Source organism: Trachemys scripta, chromosome 7, assembly GCF_013100865.1.
Source record: "Trachemys scripta elegans isolate TJP31775 chromosome 7, CAS_Tse_1.0, whole genome shotgun sequence".
NCBI lineage: Eukaryota > Metazoa > Chordata > Testudines > Emydidae > Trachemys > Trachemys scripta.
In genome coordinates this window covers 94,687,713-94,709,491 of record NC_048304.1, presented here as the reverse complement: position 1 = coordinate 94,709,491, position 21,779 = coordinate 94,687,713, and the positions used below count along the sequence as shown (strand labels likewise).

The 21,779-nt window shown below is 46.2% G+C and overlaps 1 protein-coding gene across 1 annotated transcript; it reads left to right on the top strand.

Moving 5' to 3' along the window:
* The first annotated feature begins 6,289 nt into the window (after nucleotides 1-6,289).
* On the top strand, nucleotides 6,290-21,465 carry FFAR4 (free fatty acid receptor 4). Its single transcript, XM_034777103.1, has 3 exons — nucleotides 6,290-7,018; nucleotides 8,764-8,892; nucleotides 20,087-21,465. Exons 1-3 carry the CDS (start codon nucleotides 6,305-6,307, stop codon nucleotides 20,489-20,491), a joined length of 1,248 nt encoding a protein of 415 aa, XP_034632994.1. The 5' UTR covers nucleotides 6,290-6,304; the 3' UTR covers nucleotides 20,492-21,465.
* The last annotated feature ends 314 nt before the right edge of the window (nucleotides 21,466-21,779 follow it).

Genomic DNA, 21,779 nt, shown 5'->3' with positions numbered 1-21,779 from the left:
AGCACCCAACAACCCCTGACTCCATATGCCCAGCATCCCCCAGACCTACTATGCTCAGCAGCCTCCCGACCCTCCACCACAAATGCACAGCACCTTGCACACCACCACCTGTGCCCAGCGCCCCCCTACACAGCCCCACCATTCTGACCCAGCACCCTCTCCCACAGCCCCACCACAACTGCCCAACCCCCCACACAGAACCCCCACTCTCTAGTGCCCCAACACACACAGATCTCCCCCAGTCCCCACTGTGCAGTGAACTTCCCCACAGCCCCACCACAACTACACAGCACCTCACTCAGACCCCCCCCAATGCCCAGCACCTCAACACACACAGACCTCCCCCACTGCCCCCCCAGAAGGCCCTCACCACTGCCTAGCAGGCCAAAACACACAAGCCTGCCCCACAGCCCCACCACCTCACAGCCCAGCACCCCCGCCCCCAGAAACTGACTCTCCCACACCCTGACCTCTGGCCGCACTCACCAGCTCTGCTGGAAGGTGACTATGTCTGCCAGGCTGAACTGGCAGTGCAGCCAAGGCCAGTCCAGTGCCGGGATGAGGAATTGCTCTGGTCTCTTGGGAGTGGTGTGATCAGCCAGGCCAGGGTCTGCCTCTGCCCTGGCTGGACTCCCTCAGGACTCACTTGCCTGGAGGTAGGGTGACCATATGTCCCGTTTTGGCCAGAGCCAGGACAGACTCCTTTTTAAACTCTGTCCCAGCTGTCCCGACTTTTTTGACAAAAATGGGCATTTGTCCTGTTTGCTCATGCCAGCTGATCATTTGGCAAAAGCAAATGAACAAATGCCTGATTTACCAAAAAAGTGGGGTGCACCACCCTAGTGGGGTGCAAAGAAATGGTGTGGGTGGGTGATGGTGATGCAATATGCCAGGCAGCGGGGCTTGTGGGGGGTCAGCCCCAGCCCTGGCAGCAGTGCATGGAGCTCGGGGGGAAGAAGGGGTCAGCCCCAGTCCCCGTCAGTGTGGAGCTGACAGGGCTCAGCAGCTCCCAGCCAGGCAGCATGAGGCTTCAGCTCTCAGCTCCAGATGCAGGCAGCACAGGGCATGAAGCTGGGGAGGAGGGAGTCAGCCCCAGGCAGTGGTGGCTCTGGCAAGCCCTGCGGGGGGCAGAGGGTCAGCCAGGGCTGGCGCAACCCATTACGTGACCTAGGCGGTCGCCTAGGGCACTACAATTTTGGGGGGGCAGTGACCGCAGCGGTATTTTGGCAGCGGGACCTTCCGCTGCCTCTTTTTGGGGGGGCGGCATTTCGTGGCGGGGCCTTCCTCTGCCTAGGGCGGCAGAAAAGCTGGCGGTGCTCCGGGGTCAGCTTAGGTGAGCCCCTAGCTGTCCCATTCGGAATATGGTCACCCTGGGAGCCCAGCCAAGCCCCCCGCCACTGCCCTCCACACTAGCCGAGACTGGCCCAGCTTCTCCATTGGTCCCAGGGGGCTTGGCTTCGGGGTCGGAGGCAGCTGATGCCCCCAAAAGTGGCGGGCAGCAGAGACCGCCTGGAGCTGCAGTGGGGTCTGTCCAAGGGGCAGATAGAAACCCTTGGTTGGCCTGCGAGCCAACAGAAGCGAGTGGTAGGTGTGGGGCAGGGGATGAGGGGGTGGAGAAGAGCTGACGTGGCCTTGGAGTGCAGCCCAAGCCAAGCGAGTCAGGCTGGGGCCCTTTTGGAGCCTGGCCCTACTGCCATGGCACCACTGGCACCAGTGTAAATCCAGTACTGCCAGTGTAGACGTACCCACAGAGGTTAAAAACTACCTGTGCCTTGTGTCTACTAGGCTGTTTACATCGTGATCTATCTGGCGTTAATTATTGCCATGTAAAAACATATTTTTTTTTCTGCAATGAAGACAAAGTCTTTGCGGGGCGGGGGGGGGGAGAAAGGGGAGAGAAGCTGAATGGGTCAGTTACACCTCTCAGGAAGATTCATCTCCATGGGGGTGTTCTGATTCTTCTGAGAAGATCCCTGAGATAAGTGGGCCACTTCACACCTCTACTGACCTCCTTCAGTGTAGAGCATTTCCCCCTAAACTAGCTCCTGAAGTAGAATATGGAGTCTGGGGCATCTCCTTCCCCTCTTGCTGCCTCTAGATGGTAGATGTGCTTCTCACAGCCCATGAGTTATCACACCTGCCTTCTTCGCAGTGGCACCTTTAACTGTACTGGAGCATGGAGGGGCCAGGAGGAGAAACGAGCTTGTAGTTAAGTGGCAATGAAGTGTTCCAAGGAAGCCTCCTTCTGTCCCCTTCCCCCAATCAGAGGCGCACCTCAACCATGCCCTCCCCACTACTATCACCACTTCCTCAAAAACAAAGGAAAGTCTCTGGCAAAAAGCTTCATTAACACTAAGTTAAGGTTGACTGGCAGTGTCTCATACTCCTCTGGAATGTTGGTTGTAACCACAGTTAAACGTCTGAAAACCAGGAAGTACAAAGTTATGGACAAACAAATTTAAACTTCTTAAAAACCAGGAAACACAGAGTTATGATGCACATCAGCCCTAGTCTGCAACTTTAGCGACCCCTTGACAGATATCATTGTGCTCTACTCATCCAGAGACTATGGAGTACTGTGGGGACACAGCACTTAGGTGCAGTATGAGAAACTGACAGATCATGTCCACACTGTGACAAAAGTGCTATTTAGGGCAAGCTTAGTGAATAACAGCTAGCTACATTTGGCCTATACTCAATCACTTCACTTACTCAGAACAACCAACCCAGATGTTACCACCCACTTGACCCTTCTCTTAAAGATTTCAGTTCCTGAACCTCACCTGCACTTACCTCTGCCCTGCAATGCATATATGCTACCGGATTGTTACAGATCGCCATAGCAAGAATAGACTGTGGTGCTCCCCTCTCTGCCCAACTGACATACTCTATGCAGAAAGGAGGGTCCATGATCTTTTTCATTGCAGCGCTATCTGTGTCAATCTGCTGCAAGTAAACCCTGCACCGAACAAGACATCTGTTCCTAACACAGTGAAGGGCAGTTGGCGCCCATGTGGCTGAGGTGTACCTTAACTCTCTGGTTCCTGGTTTTCAGAGGTTTACATATAAATGCATTCAATGTTTTGGAAGTATATTAGGGATTGCTGGTCAATCTTAAATCTGCATTAACGAAGTTCTTGGGCAATAAATAGATCACTTAATTAAGAGGAGCTTAAATTACTTGCCAAAACACAGAGACAAACTGTGAGACCCTGAAAAGCTCTACAAGAGCCTTCCCTTCCAGGCCCTTGCTATTACTGCTAGACAACAATCCTTTCCTTCATATCCAAGAGCTCATTTCCTCCTCAGTATTCCCCAAAACACCTCATTATGCTGAACTCTCTGTTTCGTTGGCTAAATACCACCTCACTTTTCTTTTGGAGGAAAGACTTTTTCCCCCAGAGCCATAGATTTTCTTTTGGCTTGTGTACCTGGGCAAAGCAATGATTATTTTCTTTGTACCAAATATTTTTCTTGCTCAGCTCCACTCTAGGGTTCCTGGCCATATGATGGAGTACTGAGACCAGTAGTCATTTAGCTGCTGGTTATTTGATAGGCTCAAACCAACTAAATTAGAGATCCTCCTTCACACCCAGTGACAAAGGTACCGGTAATCATCTTTCAAAAAGATAAAAAAATATATCCTTCCTTCTTTCCCAGGGTAGTCCCAGAATTCTCAAGCTCTTTGCGCATACCTTTTTTCTCTTTAGCTCATTCTTGACTGACAGTATCTTGTTTTTTCCTCAGTAATATTGCTGCAATTATGCAAATTGCAACTGCTGTTTCTCTTCTGTTCCTGTTTTCTTTTCCAGTCTGGGTTTTCTTCATTTTCATCTTCACCCAGAACTGGACAAACAGGTCCTTCTCCTGCCCCAGTGGAGTTTGCCATAGACATCACTGAGAAAAGAATTTGTGTTTAGCTTTATTTGCATTTGCTACATGCCCTCCAATTTCCGACTAAAGTAATGTTCAGTGTTTTATAACTCTCTATGCATAGTGCAATCAGGCTGTTTGGGAACTCACTCCTAGCTACATACTATCTTATATTCAAAAGTGACATCCCTGCTTCAGATGAGGACAGTGCCGAGGACTGTGGGGCTTATTTTCTAGTTTCACTAAAGGTCCAGTCCTGGGAGGTGCTGAAATCAGTGGGAATTGAAAGGGACTCGGTACATCTCAGGAGGCTTTAAGCATCTCAGGAGATCAGCCCCAATACCTATGTCCTGTACCCATGGTTTTGCCTAGGAAGAATCTCTCTTGGTATTATTAGGTAGTTTGCTGTGATTATTCACAATATGATGCACAGAATTCTTAAACCTGGCAAATGAGAGTACAGCAAAACCTGTGCTTCTGACTACTTGCTATCTGCAGCCACCTGTGTTGATGGCTGGCTGGTATCTCAGTGTTTGAAAGGTTTCCTATTGCCTTCACTTAAGTTCATAATGCAGTAGGCAGCCACATGCTTAAAGCATTTCCCGTCATTTGTACATTTGTCCACTTTTCAGATTCAAAGATTTTAAAGCCAGCAATGATCATCTAGTTTGACCTCCTGCATAATCTGGGTCCTAAATTTCACCAAGTGATTCCTGCACATAATCCAAAAACAGTTATGTAAATTGCCCCTCCGTCATCCTCCTTAGTGAGCCAGAATAGATAATATTAGCAATTTCAAGAGCAGGGATTATTTTAATGTGAAGGATGTTAATTAAAGTTGCTTTAAATTTTGCAGTGGAAGTGGGAAAGGCATTGGTTAGTGCATACGTGAAAGATGACTATTTTTGTCATACTTTATTAAGTGTCCTGTTATAATGGTCAACAATTCTGGATTCCCTTTTAATGCCATTAACAGGTTTCATTACAGGTACCTTTGCATAATAACTCATCATATCCAATATAATGTACAGGGAGTGTTTACAAAGTCCTATTGAAATCAATGTGATTATGCTTTTAGCCCCTGTGTAAGTATACCAGAGTAGAATATAATGTATTTAATAGCCAAAGGCATCATAAAAAGCAGTAATATTACATGCACATTGCTGCAACTGAAACCTTGACTGTTTACAAAATCAACTTGTTGGGATATAGCCAGACTTATTCATCCAGAGGTGAATAAAATGACATAAAGCTATTTCATAAATGCAGTACTTTGTGACAATATTTTGTTAGTTTTTTATTACTATTCTTGTGTGTGTGTGTGTATGTGTGTGTGTGTGTGTGTGTGTGTCGCTTTCAGAAATCTGATTGCCAAGAAAATCATTAGATAGGGTTGTTTTTAAACTACAAATGGAATGTCCCCTTATTTTTCATTTTATTTTCCCAACTTTTAGTTATTTTGCGTTCCCTGGTTCACTCGATGATGTAAGGAGGCATCAGGTTTGCTCAGCATGTCACTCAAAACTTAGCACCCGGTACTAAACGTCTATGCTGTGTGACTTCACCTCTATGGCAGCAACAAAGAATTAGCCCAAGAAACCCACAGACACGGCGGGAGACAATGCGTGGTTTTAAAAGGAAAGATATGGAGCAATGACAAAATCCTCCCTTTTGATCGTAAAATAGTCCCGGTTATACTGGGCTATCAACAGGAGTTCTTAGAGAATAGTGTCATGTCAGTTCGTCAAACCAACTGGAAAGGCTGAGTGACAGGGAAATTCCTTCTCTAGTCTGATGAGTGTTGACGGCTGAACGCAGACCCGGAGTACATGGGGGTTTGGGACTCAGGGAAATTGCTCGGCGGCTCCTTTGCGATGCGCGCTGCTGCTGCTGTGGTTACAGATTCATTCAAAGGGCTGTGGGGCAAAGCCGCCGGGTTCTCTGTACCTCAGCTGGGGTAGGGAGAGGAGCCTGTCAAGACTTTCATTTGGAGAGTCGGCTGCCCTGAGCCCACTCTGCAGGGCCCGACTGGTGTGTGTGAGGGGTTTGCCATTGACTTCACCGCGGGTCTCAGGCGTTCAGGGGCTTGCCCAGGGCCCTGGCTGGCATCCGACACTCGGCCGAGAACGTGTCTTCGGGCAGCACTGGGACGCGTGCCCTGCGCTGGGACGCGCGGCTCGGGTCCCACCACCACCACATTAGCACTGCCCGGCGGGACCTGCGCCGCCCGCCCCCTGCCCAGCCCGTCCGGGACAGAAGGATTCGCTCCCTTGCGACGTTGTTAGTCACCCGATTGTAAAGCACAACAACGCCCTCGCCTTTGTGCAGCGGGGCGCGCTGTATATTTACTGTCCTCGCCTGCTACTTCCTTGTTCCCCCAGCGGGCCAGGTGCCGTAAACCACCCTGCGGGCACCACACCTGGCCCTGCGGATGTCAAGGGAAGAGGAGGAGATGCGGCTGCTGTCTGCCCATTCCCCGGGCCAATACCCCCCACTGGCACCAGCAACCCTGACCTGCCACCCCGCCCCGCTGCTTGGCACCTGGGTGCCTGGCTTGGGGGCAGCCGCAGCGTCCCTGGCTCTGGTGGTGTGTGATGCCCTGGGTGCCAGCCAGATGCCAGGCGCCTGCGTGACTCCCCAAGGGAACTGCACCCGTTTCCCGTTCTTCTCGGACTTCAAGGGCCAGAACAAGGTGGCCCTGAGCGCCGTGGAGACCGCCGTCCTCTCCTGCATCTTCCTGGTGTCCCTGCTGGTCAACATCTGCGCCATCTCGCTGCTCGCCAGGAAGAAGAAGAAGCTGCGCACCGCCAACTGCCTGATGCTCAACCTCTTCTGCGCGGACCTGCTCTTCATCAGCGCCATCCCCGCCATCCTCGTGGTGCGCTGGACCGAGTCCTGGGTGCTGGGGGACGTCGTCTGCCACATGCTCTTCTACGTGATAAGCCTCAGCGGCAGCGTCACCATCCTGTCGCTGGCGGCGGTCAGCCTGGAGCGCGTGGTGTGCATCGTCCGGCTGCGGCACACTGCCCGCTTCAGCTGCAAGATGCTGGTCGGGACCCTGCTGGTCATCTGGGGGCTCGCCGCCCTCGCCACCCTCCCGCTCTGCCTCTTCTTCAACGTGGAGCCCCTGCTCATGCACGGCAAGGTAAGGAGCGGCTCCGGCGAGCTCTGCCCTGCGCCAGCCTGGGGAGTTGGGGGCAATGGGGGCCCAGGTCAGTACAGTGCCCAATGATCCAGCCCACCTGCTGCCCAGTGACCCGGGAACCCCAGCGGGTTGGGAAGGGGAGGCTGGTTTGGGAGTCTCCAGCCTCGCCTCCCCCGAAGTGTGTCAACGCGGCCAAAGCTCCCAGCCAATAGAAGCCGCAGCATCTGTTCCGACTGGCTGGATGAACGTCCCAGGTTCTCATCAGCACCGCAAAGCAGCGGCGAGAAGCGAGTCCGTGCGCCGGGAGCCGGTGTAGCGTGAGCCGGGAGCCGGTGTAGCGTGAGCCGGGAGCCGGTGTAGCGGTCTCCCTGCCCCCGGAAAGCGGCAGTGCTGGCTGTAGTCCTGCCGGGGCGCCCTGAGATGCGATGCTGTTGTTAGACCACGTTTGGGGGCGGGGGGGGACTGCTGGAGATTATCCAAAAGGCCAGATCGGATCGATTCAGGTCGAGCGGTGTGTGACTTGTTATTCCAGCGGGTGCTGCAGGGCAGAGACCTGGGATTACAAACTGGAGCCGTTACCCGGAGAGTGATGCCGAGCTCCGGAATTGGCGTTAGACGTTAAGAGGTTAATGCCCCATGAAGTGTTATAAGGGGGCAATTTTTCAACAAAGCCTTCAAAGGTTGGCAACGCCTTTTTGCCGTCTCCTTTTTGGCCCAGCTGGGTTGCTGGAACAATTTGTATAGTGGGGGTGCTGAGAGTCATTGAACCAAACTGTAAACCCTGTATTTAATGGAAACCACTTCAAGCGACAGGGTGCAGCAGCACCCCCAGCACCTCCAGTTCCAGCACCTGTGCGGACCAATATTGATGTTGGGTGTTACCTCTGTTTATTAGGTTACATTTAGCCATTGAGGTGTGGAATCAGAGTAGGAATGAACTTCTTTTAATGTAGGATTTGATCCTGATCCGCTGAAGTCAATAAATAGCAAAAGTCCCATTCACTTCAGCACAGCAGAATCAGGCCCTAATTGAGGTCTTCAGTAGATCTGTCCCACGTTCAGACTCACATGGATTCCCCCCCCCCCCCATAGAAGAACTGTACCACCAATTACTTTGTTCGGCAGTGCTTTGTCCTCGCACTGCATCTCGTATAAACATGAGGCGTTGTGTTCCAGCTTAGAGCTGGGAAAGCCCCTTTTCCGCATGCTTCTCTTTTCAGTGATCAGCTGCCTGTGCCCAGGGGGAGTAGCGCCTTGCATTAATTCAGATAAGAGCTTTTCCTGAAAAATGCACAAACATCTTTTTCTTTTCAGTGTACAATAATCCCTCCTGCATGCAAAAACAAACAATATGCTTACAGAATATAATACTGATTTAACCAATCCTTCGAGGTTTTTAATTGTTTTTTCCATTTGTTTCTTTAGAAGTTATGAGTTTACATTTGAAAATTGTCACTAGCATTTGCTATGCTATTTAATTATTGTACCAATTCCATATTTGCATACCAAATCTTGTGAACTACACACCTGTCATCATGTTTTGAAAAACATTCCACATCGAAACAACTATTTTGTTTTCATTAGTAACTATTTCCATAGATCCTGTTTATGTAGTGGCCATTTACTTTAATGAGCATCAAGTCAGATGAAATGTAAACAATGACATATGTTTGCAGAGAACTTTATACTGAAAGTAAATATCTAAAATACAATATTAATGATTTTCTTTTATTCTTTGTAAACAGGAAGTTCAAATTTGCACCTTGGTTTGGCCCAGCATTGCAGGAGAAATCTCTTGGGATGTAACATTCACCTTTGTGGTCTTTGTAATACCAGGATTAGTCATTGTGATCAGTTATACAAAAATTTTACAGGTATTTGTTTCTTATAGTTTTATTACAAAATGACATCTGGGTGGCTAGTAATGTAGTAATGCTAAACAGTATAAATTGTATTTGCTCAAGTATAACAGTTTCAGCTGAGAGAGTTTTGTTTCCATTATAAACAACAGCGAAGCTTGAACAGTGTGTTACCAGAAACCCAAGATACAGTCAGTCTTAATTCATGTACACTTCGGGGCACCTTACTTAATATCATGTATTGATCATAATTAAGGGCCTATATAAACTTGCTAGAGATACTGTACTAACAAACATCTCAAACAACTGAAAAATCACTGTTGAGCAGATCCTGCATTGCTTGTACCCCCAAAACTCAAAATGGATTCAGTGGGAGTTGTAGGACAGCAAGGAAGAGCAGCTCTGGGTCATAAAGTCCTTAAAACTGTTTTCCCTCCACGCCCTTTGAATCTACCCTTTTCCTGCTTTAATTATGTGTCATAATTAGGGCTTCTGATTTTAGGTTTTAACTGATAAACACCAACACTGCAGTTACAAAAAAATGAAATTAGTATTATCCAATAAACACCACAAATGGTTTCTTGTGGAGTGTGATTTCTCAAGTGAAGTAACATTTTGTGCATTTCTTGGTCCATGTAGACTCTGCTGGTGCATACTAGAGGTTCACTGTCTAGTGTGCTTTAGTGTAGTGCTGTTTGAAACAGTATTACATTGTAGCCCATTAGAGGATATTACAAAGCGAGTACTCATTATAGTGCATACATAATGTATAAAGAGAAAGCACCAAATCCTTGCTTTTTGGACATCTACGTAAAACTAAAAAATTGCTAACCCCCCAAAATCAAATTAATAAGTGCCCTAAAAACAGAAGCCATAGTTATGATGTGTATTACTCTCGCCCAATCTCCAGAATGTTTAATAAATGTCAGCAAACAAAAGCAGTAGACAAAAAAAAAAAAAAAAAAAAAAGGCGGGGCAGGAAAAGGGACATTTTTGTTCTTTTTCTCTCTGGGAGGAAGGGGTATTCTAGTGGCTTAAACATAGGCCTGGGAGTCAAGAACCATTGAGATTTAACCTGTATTCTGACACGAACTCTCTCTGTGACTTTTGGCAAGTCAAGGGCCCTGATCCTGCATGGTGCTGCAACCTGTCAACTGCCATTAACTTCAATGGGAGTTGAAGGCCCCCAGCACCTGGTAGGATTGCATCTGAAGAAGTGAGGTTCTTACCCACGAAAGCTTATGCTCCCAATACTTCTGTTAGTCTTAAAGGTGCCACAGGACCCTCTGTTGCTTAGGGCCAGATTGTGACTCTAGCCACAGGCCATGCTGGGGTGCCTTGTGGGTATCTTACGGAGTGCAAAGAGAGCACAGCTGCTCTGACATCCTTGGAGAGCATGGGCCATACCCTGCCCTGCTTCACAATTCCTATTGCTGCATGTCAAAACCCTCACTCTTCTCCAGGGCTCACCAAACTGTCCTCTCTCTTACCAGCTCAGGATTCCTTTTTCTCTTACCAGCCTGAGGGTTTCCTCATAGGCCTTTTTCATCATAGCCCCTCTTGGGCAGCCTCCCCAGTTTCATTGGCGGAGTGGCCCTGCTCCAGGCCTGCCTTTGTCCCTGGACTTTCTTTCTTCTGCAGAAAGGTTTCTCCTTATATTTCCTGGCACTCCTTCCCAGCCTGCCTTGCAGCAGCCTACAATTTCCAGGGTCCCTCTGAGGAGTACAAATGACAGAACTTCCTTGTTCAGTACTTAATTGGGACCAGGTCATGCTGGACCCATAGCCTCCCTGAGAGGGTCAGTGCGCACCCAAGATCCACAGGTATGAAAACATTTTTTTTCTAGAGTTCAGCTGAGAGAAGAGAGGAGTCCACAAATTAACTGCAGTGCTGGGTGGACTGACTGAGTTACAGGCCAGCATGCTATTCTACAGCAGACAAACCTCCTCTCCAGCACCAATCCAACCCATTCCAGATTCCCAACTCACCCTCCTCCTTGAGCCTCTCCCCCAACGCGCACAGACAACTACCATCCTTGTCCTTCCCATTCATCAATGCTTGAAGCGCTAGAAAAAAGCAGATTTTTGACCTGTGGATCTTTGAATGTAAGGCCTATCTAAATGCTGTCTTGGGTATGGTAGGTGGTGCAAATGTATGTCCTTCACACTGTCTCAGTTTAGGGTCCTTAAGTGCCTCACTTCCTCTCTGTTGCCAGATGGAGGCCACATCTGGGTACTGTGCAATGGATCATGGGGTATGACATGGTAGCGCACCAAATAGCCTAATTTTAAAAAGGAGGCAACTACTGGCAGTGGATGGGAGAGAGAGCACTGTTTGGCAGTGGCAAGCATCTGTCCCTACCAGAGTGCAATTTTAATTGACCAGACAGACCTGAATACAGCCAAGCACCGTGGAGCAATCCATCCCAACCCCATCCACAAGCCAAACTGATTAGATAGGAAACATCATCAGCAGCACCATGTGAGTTCCCAACTCTTACGCCAGGAAGCAGCAATCTGTCTCCCAAGCCAGTGAAGGCCATGCAGGACAATTACTCCAGCACTAGGACCCTAGTAACATATACAGACAGCAGAGCTGGTTGAGGGGGAAATGGGCAGATTAAGGACAGGGAGTAGTAGAGCAAAGAAGGCTAGGCACTCATTTCTATGCATTCTCCTTCCACTACTTACAACCATGAAAGAGGTTCCTTGGTTTTGACTTTCCACATGGGAGTGATTTTCCCCCTGAATTAGGGTCCAAGCCAGTGAAGTGCTGAGAGCCTTCTGAGAGATGCTAAGCCTTCTCCTTGAAATTAACAGGAGCTGAGGGAGCTCAGCATCTATCAAGGCCTCTCGGAAATTCAGGAGACCAAAGCCTCAGTATCTCTGCAACAGCCTGCCACAGGCTGCAGTTCAGAAAGTCATAGGTACATTGTGCTGAACTTTGCCCCATGTTAATAACATGGATCTGTTTGTTGGTGGCCAAGACCTGGGTTATAACTCCCTGTGTGATTTTGGACAAGTCTGTTAACCCCTTTGTGCCTTAGCTTTTCCAACATTAAAGTAGGGACATTACTTTACCGCCCTTGTAATGTGCTTTAAGATCCTGTAACGAAATGAATGATGTGAGTGCAAAAAGACTGATTCTCCCCTGCCTTAGGGCTGCTTTGCAATGCTCCACTTGCACCACTAAACCCAGGATGGGCAGAGCCAGTCTTAGGCGCCTTCATCACGACCTATTCCTGTGGCCAGTGCAGGGTGCATCACCAGCAGCTCTCTCTTGTACCAGGGTATTGGACCTTGACAAAGCAGCACCACAACTGAGGGAGGGCTAAGATGGTTTAAATCACAATGAACATTCCTTGGTCAGAACTAATGATAAGGAACCAAAGTACTTACTCATAATTAGATGCTGGAGAGGTGGGCTATATTATTGGTAAAATTTAACATATTTAAATACCAAATATTGCATCTAGTGAACAGTAACCGTCACTATTCAGGTCCCATTTTAACTGAATTTCAGTGAACTAAACCAAAGTTTCACAAGTCACCAGGGCCGCCCGGGGGGTGGGGGGGCAAGTAGGGCAATTTGCCCAGGCCCCGGGCCCCGGGCCCCGCAGTGGCCCCCACGAGAGTTTTTCGGGGCCCCTGGAGCGGGGTCCTTCACTTGCTCTGGGGGCTCTGGAAAACTCTCGTGGGGCCTGGGGCCCCGGAGCTTCTTCCACTCCGGGTCTTCAGCAGCGGGGGGTCCTTCCACCCCGGGACCTGTCGCCAAAGTACTGGGTTTTTGGCAGCGGGGGCCCCCCGCCGCCGAAGACCCCAGGCTTCTTGAATCCTCTGGGCAGCCCTGCAAGTCACAATCATTATCATGCTTCTGTAACCCATCTTTGCTGCTAGTGGGAGCTGTGCATGAGGAAGGAGTATTTTGCCTCTAAAAGCAGAGATTTTTCTAACTCTCCAGCACTATTTTCATACTGGTTTCAGGATTACAAAACCACAGTAAGACAGTATGTAAAACAGCTTTCTTCCACTATAAAAAGAACACAATAATATGATTACAACATGTAGAGAGGAAAACGAGGTGAAAACTTTTGTATAACATTCAAATAATAAACAAATTGCATTTCAGTAGGAATAAGGGTTTGTATTCTCAAGGTGACAAACATTTATTTTCAGTGCATTGGGACAGGTATTCATGGCTCTGTTCAACATAGTTATTTTTCATTTTCTTCAAAAGCACATTTGAGGGTTAGGAAATAACAGAGAGAGGCACCAGCAGCAACAGGGCTGAGTTATAGTGCTAGGAATTGGGGAAAGGGTTTGTAGGAACTCCTTGCCCCAATTTGCGGGTGTGAGCTTCATCTTCCCAACCACTCCACATTTTACCTATCTACAGCCACATATTCAGACTTAATGCGGATTTCACTTGATGTGAATAAGGTCACTAGCTTGTTAAATATATGCAGTGTCTAAAAATGTCAGAACTCTTGGCTAAATTCTGCAATCCTTAACTAAGCAAATCTCTCGGTGAATTCAGTGAGAGTTTTTCTCCAACAAAGACTGCAGAATTCAGATTTGTGGTCCTTTTAATCAGTGTTAATGAAACTGGAGACGTGTTTTAAGGCAAGCCAAGTTAACCTGTGACTTGAAGAATGGTCAGCAATTCTGGAATGTGAACTGTTACATAAGCAGCCTGACATATAGTGGGATAAGGGATAAAGAAGAATAAGGATAAGCCTAAAAAGTTTTGGGTTGTAAATTACCTCAGAGCTTTTTGAACAGGTCTTAACATTTCTTAAACATATGCTTTTGTATTATTAATAAATTAGTGTTTGTCTTTATGTATTTCACAGAGTATATCCTCTAAGATCCTGGGTATGCTGTTTAGCTTCAGCTTTCTCTCTTCTGACTCTGGACTGCCATCCCTGCCCCTTCTCTCTCCCCTCCTGACAATACACTCTTTTTCTTCCTGTATATCTTTTGCTTCTGCAACTCCCTTTTTTTATCTCACCTTGCTTCTAGGATTCCATCACTTTCGCTTTCCTTCTGCTTCAAGTGAATTGGCATCCAATCTCTTTCCCTTCCCCTAGCCTAGAACAGACACTGTTTATATGGAATTTGAATCTTAAAAAGTTTGGTTCTTTCTAGAAATAGGGGCCTCTTTTTCTCCCTGTAAGACAGCAGTAACTTCTGTTGAGCACAATGGGACTTACTGATGTCCTATATCAGGACAAGCAGGCTCCAAGAGTAGGTTCAGTTTCCAAGAATGCCTTCTCCCATCCATACTCTGAAGAAAAATAGGCAAATGGGTCTAAGGGCTGCTGACGTGAATGCAACTTCACTGTTAGTGAAAGCATACCATGTAAACGTCATGAAAGCAAACAACATCTGCCACCCAAACAAACATTTGCCACCCAAAGAAACACATGCCGCCCATGATTAGCTGAACTGATTGGCAAGCCGTGCTAGACAAGAAACATTTTAAAAAGCAGCCTGGCCTTTGAAATAACCTGCATAAAATCATTCCACTGCTGATCAGTAGCTGATTATCTCTTCAGTGCTGGATCCATCAACCTTGGGTGTGTGCACAGCAGTGATTTAGAGCAATGGTAAGGACAACACAAGTAATGTCAACTGGCTCTTACTTGTCCTTTCATTACTATTGACACTAATAGATTTTTTGTACATCACTGGTACACAGAAGTTTCCTGGGAACTTTTTAATCAAACAAATGCAGGTTAAGGGACTAAAAGTATCAGGTAAACACTACGTTTTAAATAACTACAGATCCACAAATAAAACTTATGTTCCATGGTAAAGGCCTTTTGAAATAAAAATGTCTTGAAACCTGCTTTAAAGGACTAATTCTGTTACTGTCTTCAGGTCAAATGGAAGGAGATAGCCCTATCCTCACAGACAAAGACCTAAATGGTGCCTCTCCTGTGCCTGCAAGCTCCAGGCTAGAACAGAGCACTTCAGAAAGCACGAGGGTAAATAGGAAGCCAGAGGCGCAGAAAGGGACCTAGACCTGATGATGGGCCTTAAAAGTTAAAATCAAAATCAGCCTCTGCAGCAACTGGTAAGAGCCAGTGCTTAATCTGTGCCAGGGCTTGTCACAGCTGAGCCCCAGCACTCTAGGGTTGGCAATTCATAGCCCTGGCACCTGGGCTTGCTAGGTCAGTTTTGAAAATAAAAAAAAATTGCTTGAACCCCAGCACCTAATTGCTTGAGGCCTGGCCCCTCTTTCATTAAAAATTAAGTACTGGTAAGAACATAACGGCCATATTGGGTCAGACAAATGGTCCATCTAGCTCAGTATCCTGTCTCTGACAGTGGCCCAGATGCTTCAGAGGGAATGAACAGAACAGGACAATTTCAAGTGATCCATCCCCTGTTGTCCAGTCCCAGCTTCTGGCAGTCAGAGGCTTAGGGACACCCAGAGCATTGGGTTGCATCCCTGACCATCTTGGCTAATAGCCATTGATGGACCTACCCTCCATGAACTTACCTAATACTTTTTTGACCTAGTTATACTTTTGGCCTTCACACCATTCCCTGGCAACAAGTTCCACAGGTTGACTGTGCATTGTGTGAAGTACTTCCTTATGTTAGTTTTAAAACTGCTGCCGATTAATTTCACTGCGTGACCCCCTAGTCCTTTTGTTATGTCAAGAGGTAAATAACACTTCTCCTATTCACTTTCTCCAGACCATTTATGATTTTATAGACCTCTATCATATCCCCCCTTAGTCAGCTCTTTTCTAAGCTTACCAGTCCCAGGCATTTTATTTTCTCCTCATATGGGAGCTGTACCATACCCCTAATCATTTTTGCTGCCCTTCTCCTTAGCTTTTCCAATTCTAATATATCTTTTTTGAGATGGGGCAACCAGAACTGCATGAGTATTCAAGGTGTGGGCGTACCATGGATTTATATAGTGGCATTATATTTTCTGTTTTATTATCTATCCCTACCCTAATGGGTCCTAACATTCTGGTATGCAGGATACCCTCTGCCTATCCCTGATTTTGGTCAAGCACCTGCATTCAATATTAGCAATGGACCAGCCATTTTGGCAGCTCACTATTTAGAACATGGTAATAGGCTAACCCAGATGACACAAAAGAGGCTCAGAGCCGTTGGTTAAGGTACAGCCTCTCTCTGGTGTCCTCTGGTGATAGTCTTAAAATCATAAAAAACAGCTCTGACCGATCAGCTTTCATATGACCTTATAACATCAATCCCTGAGCAAGAGCTATGCCTAGACACCAGATTACACTTGCCCATTGAAGCAACACCCCAGTAAAGACTGGGAAGCCTGGAGAAATGTGATTCTTCTTATATTTCCTTTCTGATCTAGTCAACATAATTTTAGTCTTGCCACAATTCCACCTAAGTCATCCCATCCTGGGATTTTATATTACAAGTGCAGAGATACATAATATCTCTCCAGAGCAGGGGTCGACAACCTCTAGCACGGCGCTCACCAGGGTAAGCACTCTGGCGGGCCGGGCCAGTTTGTTTACCTGCTGCATCCGCAGGGTCTGCCGATCGCGGCTACCACTGGCCGTGGTTTGCCACTCCAGGCCAATGGGGGCTGCGGGAAGCGGCGTGGGCAGAGGGATGTACTGGCTGTGGCTTACTTCTGCCACCATTGGCCTGGAGCGGCGAACCGCAGTCAGTGGGAGCCGCAATCAGCCGAACCTGCGGATGCGGCAGGTAAACAAACTGGCCCCAGCCCGCCAGGGTGCTTACCCTGGCGAGCCACGTGCCAGAGGTTGCTGACCCCTGCTCCAGAGCCTAGAGAAAGTGGGATAGATAGCTGGGCATCATCTGCACTACAGTCACATCCAAACCACATCGCTCACCTAACTCTCCAAGAGACAAGCAAAACTGAACTGGGGATCACCCTATGTAATTCAAGCAGTGACTAAGAAGAAGTGTATACATACTAGATGAGACTACTCCATGGCATCATTGTACAATGAGCATGATACAAAGTATTACTGGGGTGGTGTTCAGTGATCACACAGTGTGTAGGTTTACTTGCAAGAGTACTGGGTTTATCCTGTGTCCAATTCCTACTGTCTGTGCATAACAAGAGCGCCACAGCATCCTGCCACAGACCCTAATACCACAACTGGGACCAGTTCAAAACTGTTATAATCATATCCTCAGGTAATGAAGCAATACCACAGATATCACAGATACCACAGATATCAGGCCTCCTTGTCCACTCTGGTAACAAATGCTAGCTTGACAAGCGCAGTTTCAGTGCTGTGTCCAGGCTGAAATTTATCATCTACATCTGTATTCTCCAAGTGTTTGGGTAGTTGATTGCTATCATCTTCTCAAGCACCTTGGCCAAAATAGCAGATTAGAAAGCAGTTTGTAATCCAATTGTCAACCCTGCCCAACTCTCCTGTCAGGCAGGACCCAAACTACAAGACCTTCATCAACTCAGAGTCTAAAACTGGTCTCAAATCTTCCCACCAAAGCAAGGAATTTGAGACCTCTGTATGCAACAATAATCTCTTAAACAGGGTGTGTTTGCAAAATCTTATTCTTAACAAACTCCAGAGAAATAGACCTCCAGTGATTATAGATAGTCCAGATGACTAAAATAGATACATACATTACACAGGATTGATAAATCGAGAGACAAGGTGGGTGAGGTAATATCTTTTATTAGACCAACTTCTGCTGGTGAAAGAGAAAAGCCAGAGCTCTTCTTCAGGTCACTTCCCCCACCGTATCTCGCTAATATTCTGGGACGCAGGGCTGGTCTTACAGATGGGTGATGTGGATGACCACCCAGGGTGCCATGGTTGGCGGGCAAGGCGCTGGTGTCAAGAGGCAAGGAGCAGGGCAGGCCTTGGGTGTGAGGCTGCAGAAGGGAGCTCAGGGTAATGGTGGGGTGGGGGGAAGCAGCGGGAGCCTGGGGCAATAGGGGGATGGATGGGGAGGCAGCAGGGGCCAGGGGCAATGGGAGGATGGGTAGAGTGGCTGGGGTAGGCAGCGGGAGCCAGGAGCAATGGGGGAGGGGGAGGCAGTGGGAGCCAGGGGGAATGGGTGGGAGGCCGGGGGAGACAGCAGGCCCAGGGGTGACAAAATACAAGTTCTCCCAGGGCACCATTTTCCTTAAGGGTGGCCCTGCTGGGACCAATATTGCTACAACAATACTTCAAACAAGGTTGATAAATGATTTTTGAGGACACTGTCAGCCCTGCAAACTAACTGACTTTTACACAGAGAATAACTGATAAAGGGAAAAGCTTGTCCTGAGTTCAATGTTTATCTCCACTTTCACTCTAACCTGAGCAAGACAAGTGTGATTATTAATCTTGTTCTCATTGGGGGAAATGTTCAAAGGCACAAAAGGCAGTTAGGTTCCTTATTCTCACTGATTTTCAAAGCCTCCTAGTTAGGCACCTAACTGTGATTTGTGCTTTTGCAAATCTCTCCCCTTGTCCACATCTTATGGACAGGAAAACTGAGACACAGAGAAGTGAAGTGACACTTAAATCTACATACCAAACCAGTGGCAGTGCTCCTGTTCCCAATCTCACCTTCAATCCACTAGTTCATGCAGCTTTTTCAATAAAAATAATGTGCATGTAGAGAGTGATTAAGCTAGAGGAGCAATATTAACGAAGTATTACACTGAATGAGTCAAATTGCAACTTCTGGAATAAAAATAAATAGGCCAAATCAGCATTGCTTCACTGACTTCACTGGAGCTGATTTACACCAGCTGAGGATCTGGCCTAATGGGAGAAAGTATTTAGCTGAAGTGTTTGTCTGCTGAATTTTGGAGGTGGGGGTTAGTTTTATTGGATCTACAATTAGAAACTTTAAATAATGGACACATTTTAATTTTGCTGTGTTGACTTCCCCGAGAATGGATTTTCCACAAGCACTAAGCACTCACAGTTCCAATGGAAGACATTGGGAGCTGGGGAGTCTTAGCACTCTGGAACTTTAGAGCCCACAGCCCAGCTCCTGAAACATGCTTAAGTGCCTAGCTCCTACTAAAACCAATTGAATTGTTTATTGAAATCAATCTGGATCAGGGCCTATGTGCCTCAATTTTGCTTATTACGCTTTTACAGAAAAAGTAAAGACTTTCATAAAGACTACAGGATGCACAAGGTGTCAGGGCTGTTGTAGACAAAGTAATTCTGATCAGTGGCTGATAAACCAAGATGTCAAAGACAATACACTGAATTTTAAATACATTCTCACTCAAGTTTAAAACCTATCACCTAATGCAAGTAGTATGCATCTGGGAGGTCTGAGAGACAAACAGAAATTTTGTGGAAAAAATATTCTGCATTTGAAAGACATCTCTGCTTTAACCAGTGTACCATACCACTGAAAACCCATACACAGAGAAAAGTCTGAGCCAATCCCTGGACCCAGGCACACTCAGACATTGGAGGTGGGAAAATCTGAACCCAGATCCAAATTCTGCAAATGGTCCATCCTTACAATGGGCAGAACCAACATTCTGGTCTCAAACACCTACATACGTTTTTCAGGTGTCAAAATCCGGATCTAGATTTTGAGTCTTGAGCCCATCTCTAACTATCTGTAATAGAATTTTAGTGCAGCTCTTCTCTGAAAATTAGTATGCAAAAATGGCACCTGCTTACTCAACAGTTCTGCTTCATTTGTGTCCCAGTCATATTTGCTGACTAAATTAAGTTGTTACTACTTTTTACTACTATTTACCTGCAGAGCCAAAATGTCTATAAAAGAGTGAGCTGGATTCTCTTCTTTGTGCATCAACAGGATTGTTAGCTATACTCCAGTCACAGTCAATTACCCCTGTGTAAAAATCAACAGATTTACACAGATGAAATAACCTAGATTATCATTTGAAGGCAATGGGATTTCAAGGGTAATGAAAGGGCTAATTTGACTTTAATGCAAAATGGGTGATGAGCACGAGAAGGAAAGAACCTAGCTTGACTACCAGAGTTTCAGGGCTGGCAGTTAGAAAACAAACAAACCATTTTTCTATTAGTTAACTCAGGACATTGGTAATGTACTCATTGAGAGGCAATACATACAGAACTCTTGCCTTTTATATAGTCACTTCCAGAGCAGAAACATGATTTGTCAAGATTCACTTCTGCAGCTTTAAAAAAAAGCTACTCAGCAAGAATTCTCTGTTACAATAAAAGTTATTTTGTTTTTGAATGCAGATTACAAAAGCATCAAGAAGAAGATTAAATGTCAGTATAGCCTACTCAGAAATTCATCAGATCCGAGTCTCCCAACAAGATTACAAGCTATTTCGAACTTTGTTTGTGCTGATGATCTCTTTCTTCATCATGTGGAGTCCAATTGTCATCACTATTCTCTTAATTTTAGTTCAGAACTTCAAACATGATTTGAATATTTTGCCATCATTTTTCTTCTGGATAATGGCATTCACTTTTGCCAACTCTGCCATCAATCCAGTTTTGTATAATGTTACCCATTTCAGACACGAATGGCGGCAATTTCTTTTGTGTTGTGCAGCTCTTCCTGGACAGAAGACTAATACAGAAACCACAGGAAGAAGAAATGACCACAGAGAATCTAACTTATATGTAATTTCCAAATAAGTAATGTATGAACTATGTTTCAGCTGCTGCTTTGGCTGCTAACCCATACACTTTCCCACACTGACCAGCTCACCATTTTATAGTATTATATGCTAAAGAAAGCAGATAGGAAAATAATTATATCTATAGTTCAACTTCTACAATCCTAACCCAGGCAAAATTCTATTGTCTTGAGAGTTTTGCCTGAGTAAGACTGCAGAATTTAACCCTATTGGCCTAATTCTCTTCTCACAATGATGTAATCAGGAGTAACTTCACTGACATTGGTGGAGGCACAGTAATGTAAAACAGTGTAACTTTGGAGAAGAATTGGTCTCTATGGGGGCAGATTTTCAGATGGTGTAATTGTCTACTGACTACAGTGGAACCATGAAAATTTACAGCAGCTGAGGATATGCCCCAGTTTTACTATCCACTTGCCAGTAAGAATAGAAACCAACTTTTAATGGGTGTAAAAAGTGCACTCAAAAATTTCCATGCAGTCACTAAGCCCATAAAATAAAAAAAGGCATTTCATGCATAAATCAGGTGACTGGCTGCCTGAACATACTTTTGTGCAAACTACCTTTATGCATAACATGCCAATCTGAGTAGGCAGATGTGGTTTTTGCTGGTTCAATGAGCGCATGATCATTTTTGCTGGTATGTCCTACGTTTGAAAATGTGGTCCTTAGAACTACTCAATCTCTGGCACCATTTTGCTGGATTCAGCAATGTTACAGTAGATAGAAATGTTTATTTTTCTTAAGAGTGTAAAAACAGGGTCATTACAAATGGTGCATTTTTACACATCTTGAGTCAAGAATGAATGCAATAAAATAAAGCTATTCTGTGATGTGATCAATGAACTTCCATATGAGGAGAGATTAAAGAGGCTAGGACTCTTCAGCTTGGAACAGAGGAGACTAAGGGGGGATATGATAGAGGTATATAAAATCATGAGTGATGTGGAGAAAGTGGATAAGGAAAAGTTATTTACTTATTCCCATAATACAAGAACTAGGGGTCACCAAATTAAATTAATAGGCAGCAGGTTTAAAACAAATACAAGGAAACTCTTCTTCATGCAGCGCACAGTCAACTTGTGGAACTCCTTACCTGAGGAGGTTGTGAAGGCTAGGACTATAACAGCGTTTAAAAGAGAACTGGATAAATTCATGGTGGTTAAGTCCATTAATGGCTATTAGCCAGGATGGGTAAGGAATGGTGTCCCTAGCCTCTGTTTGTCAGAGGATGGAGATGGATGGCAGGAGAGAGATCACTTGATCATTGCCTGTTGGTCCACTCC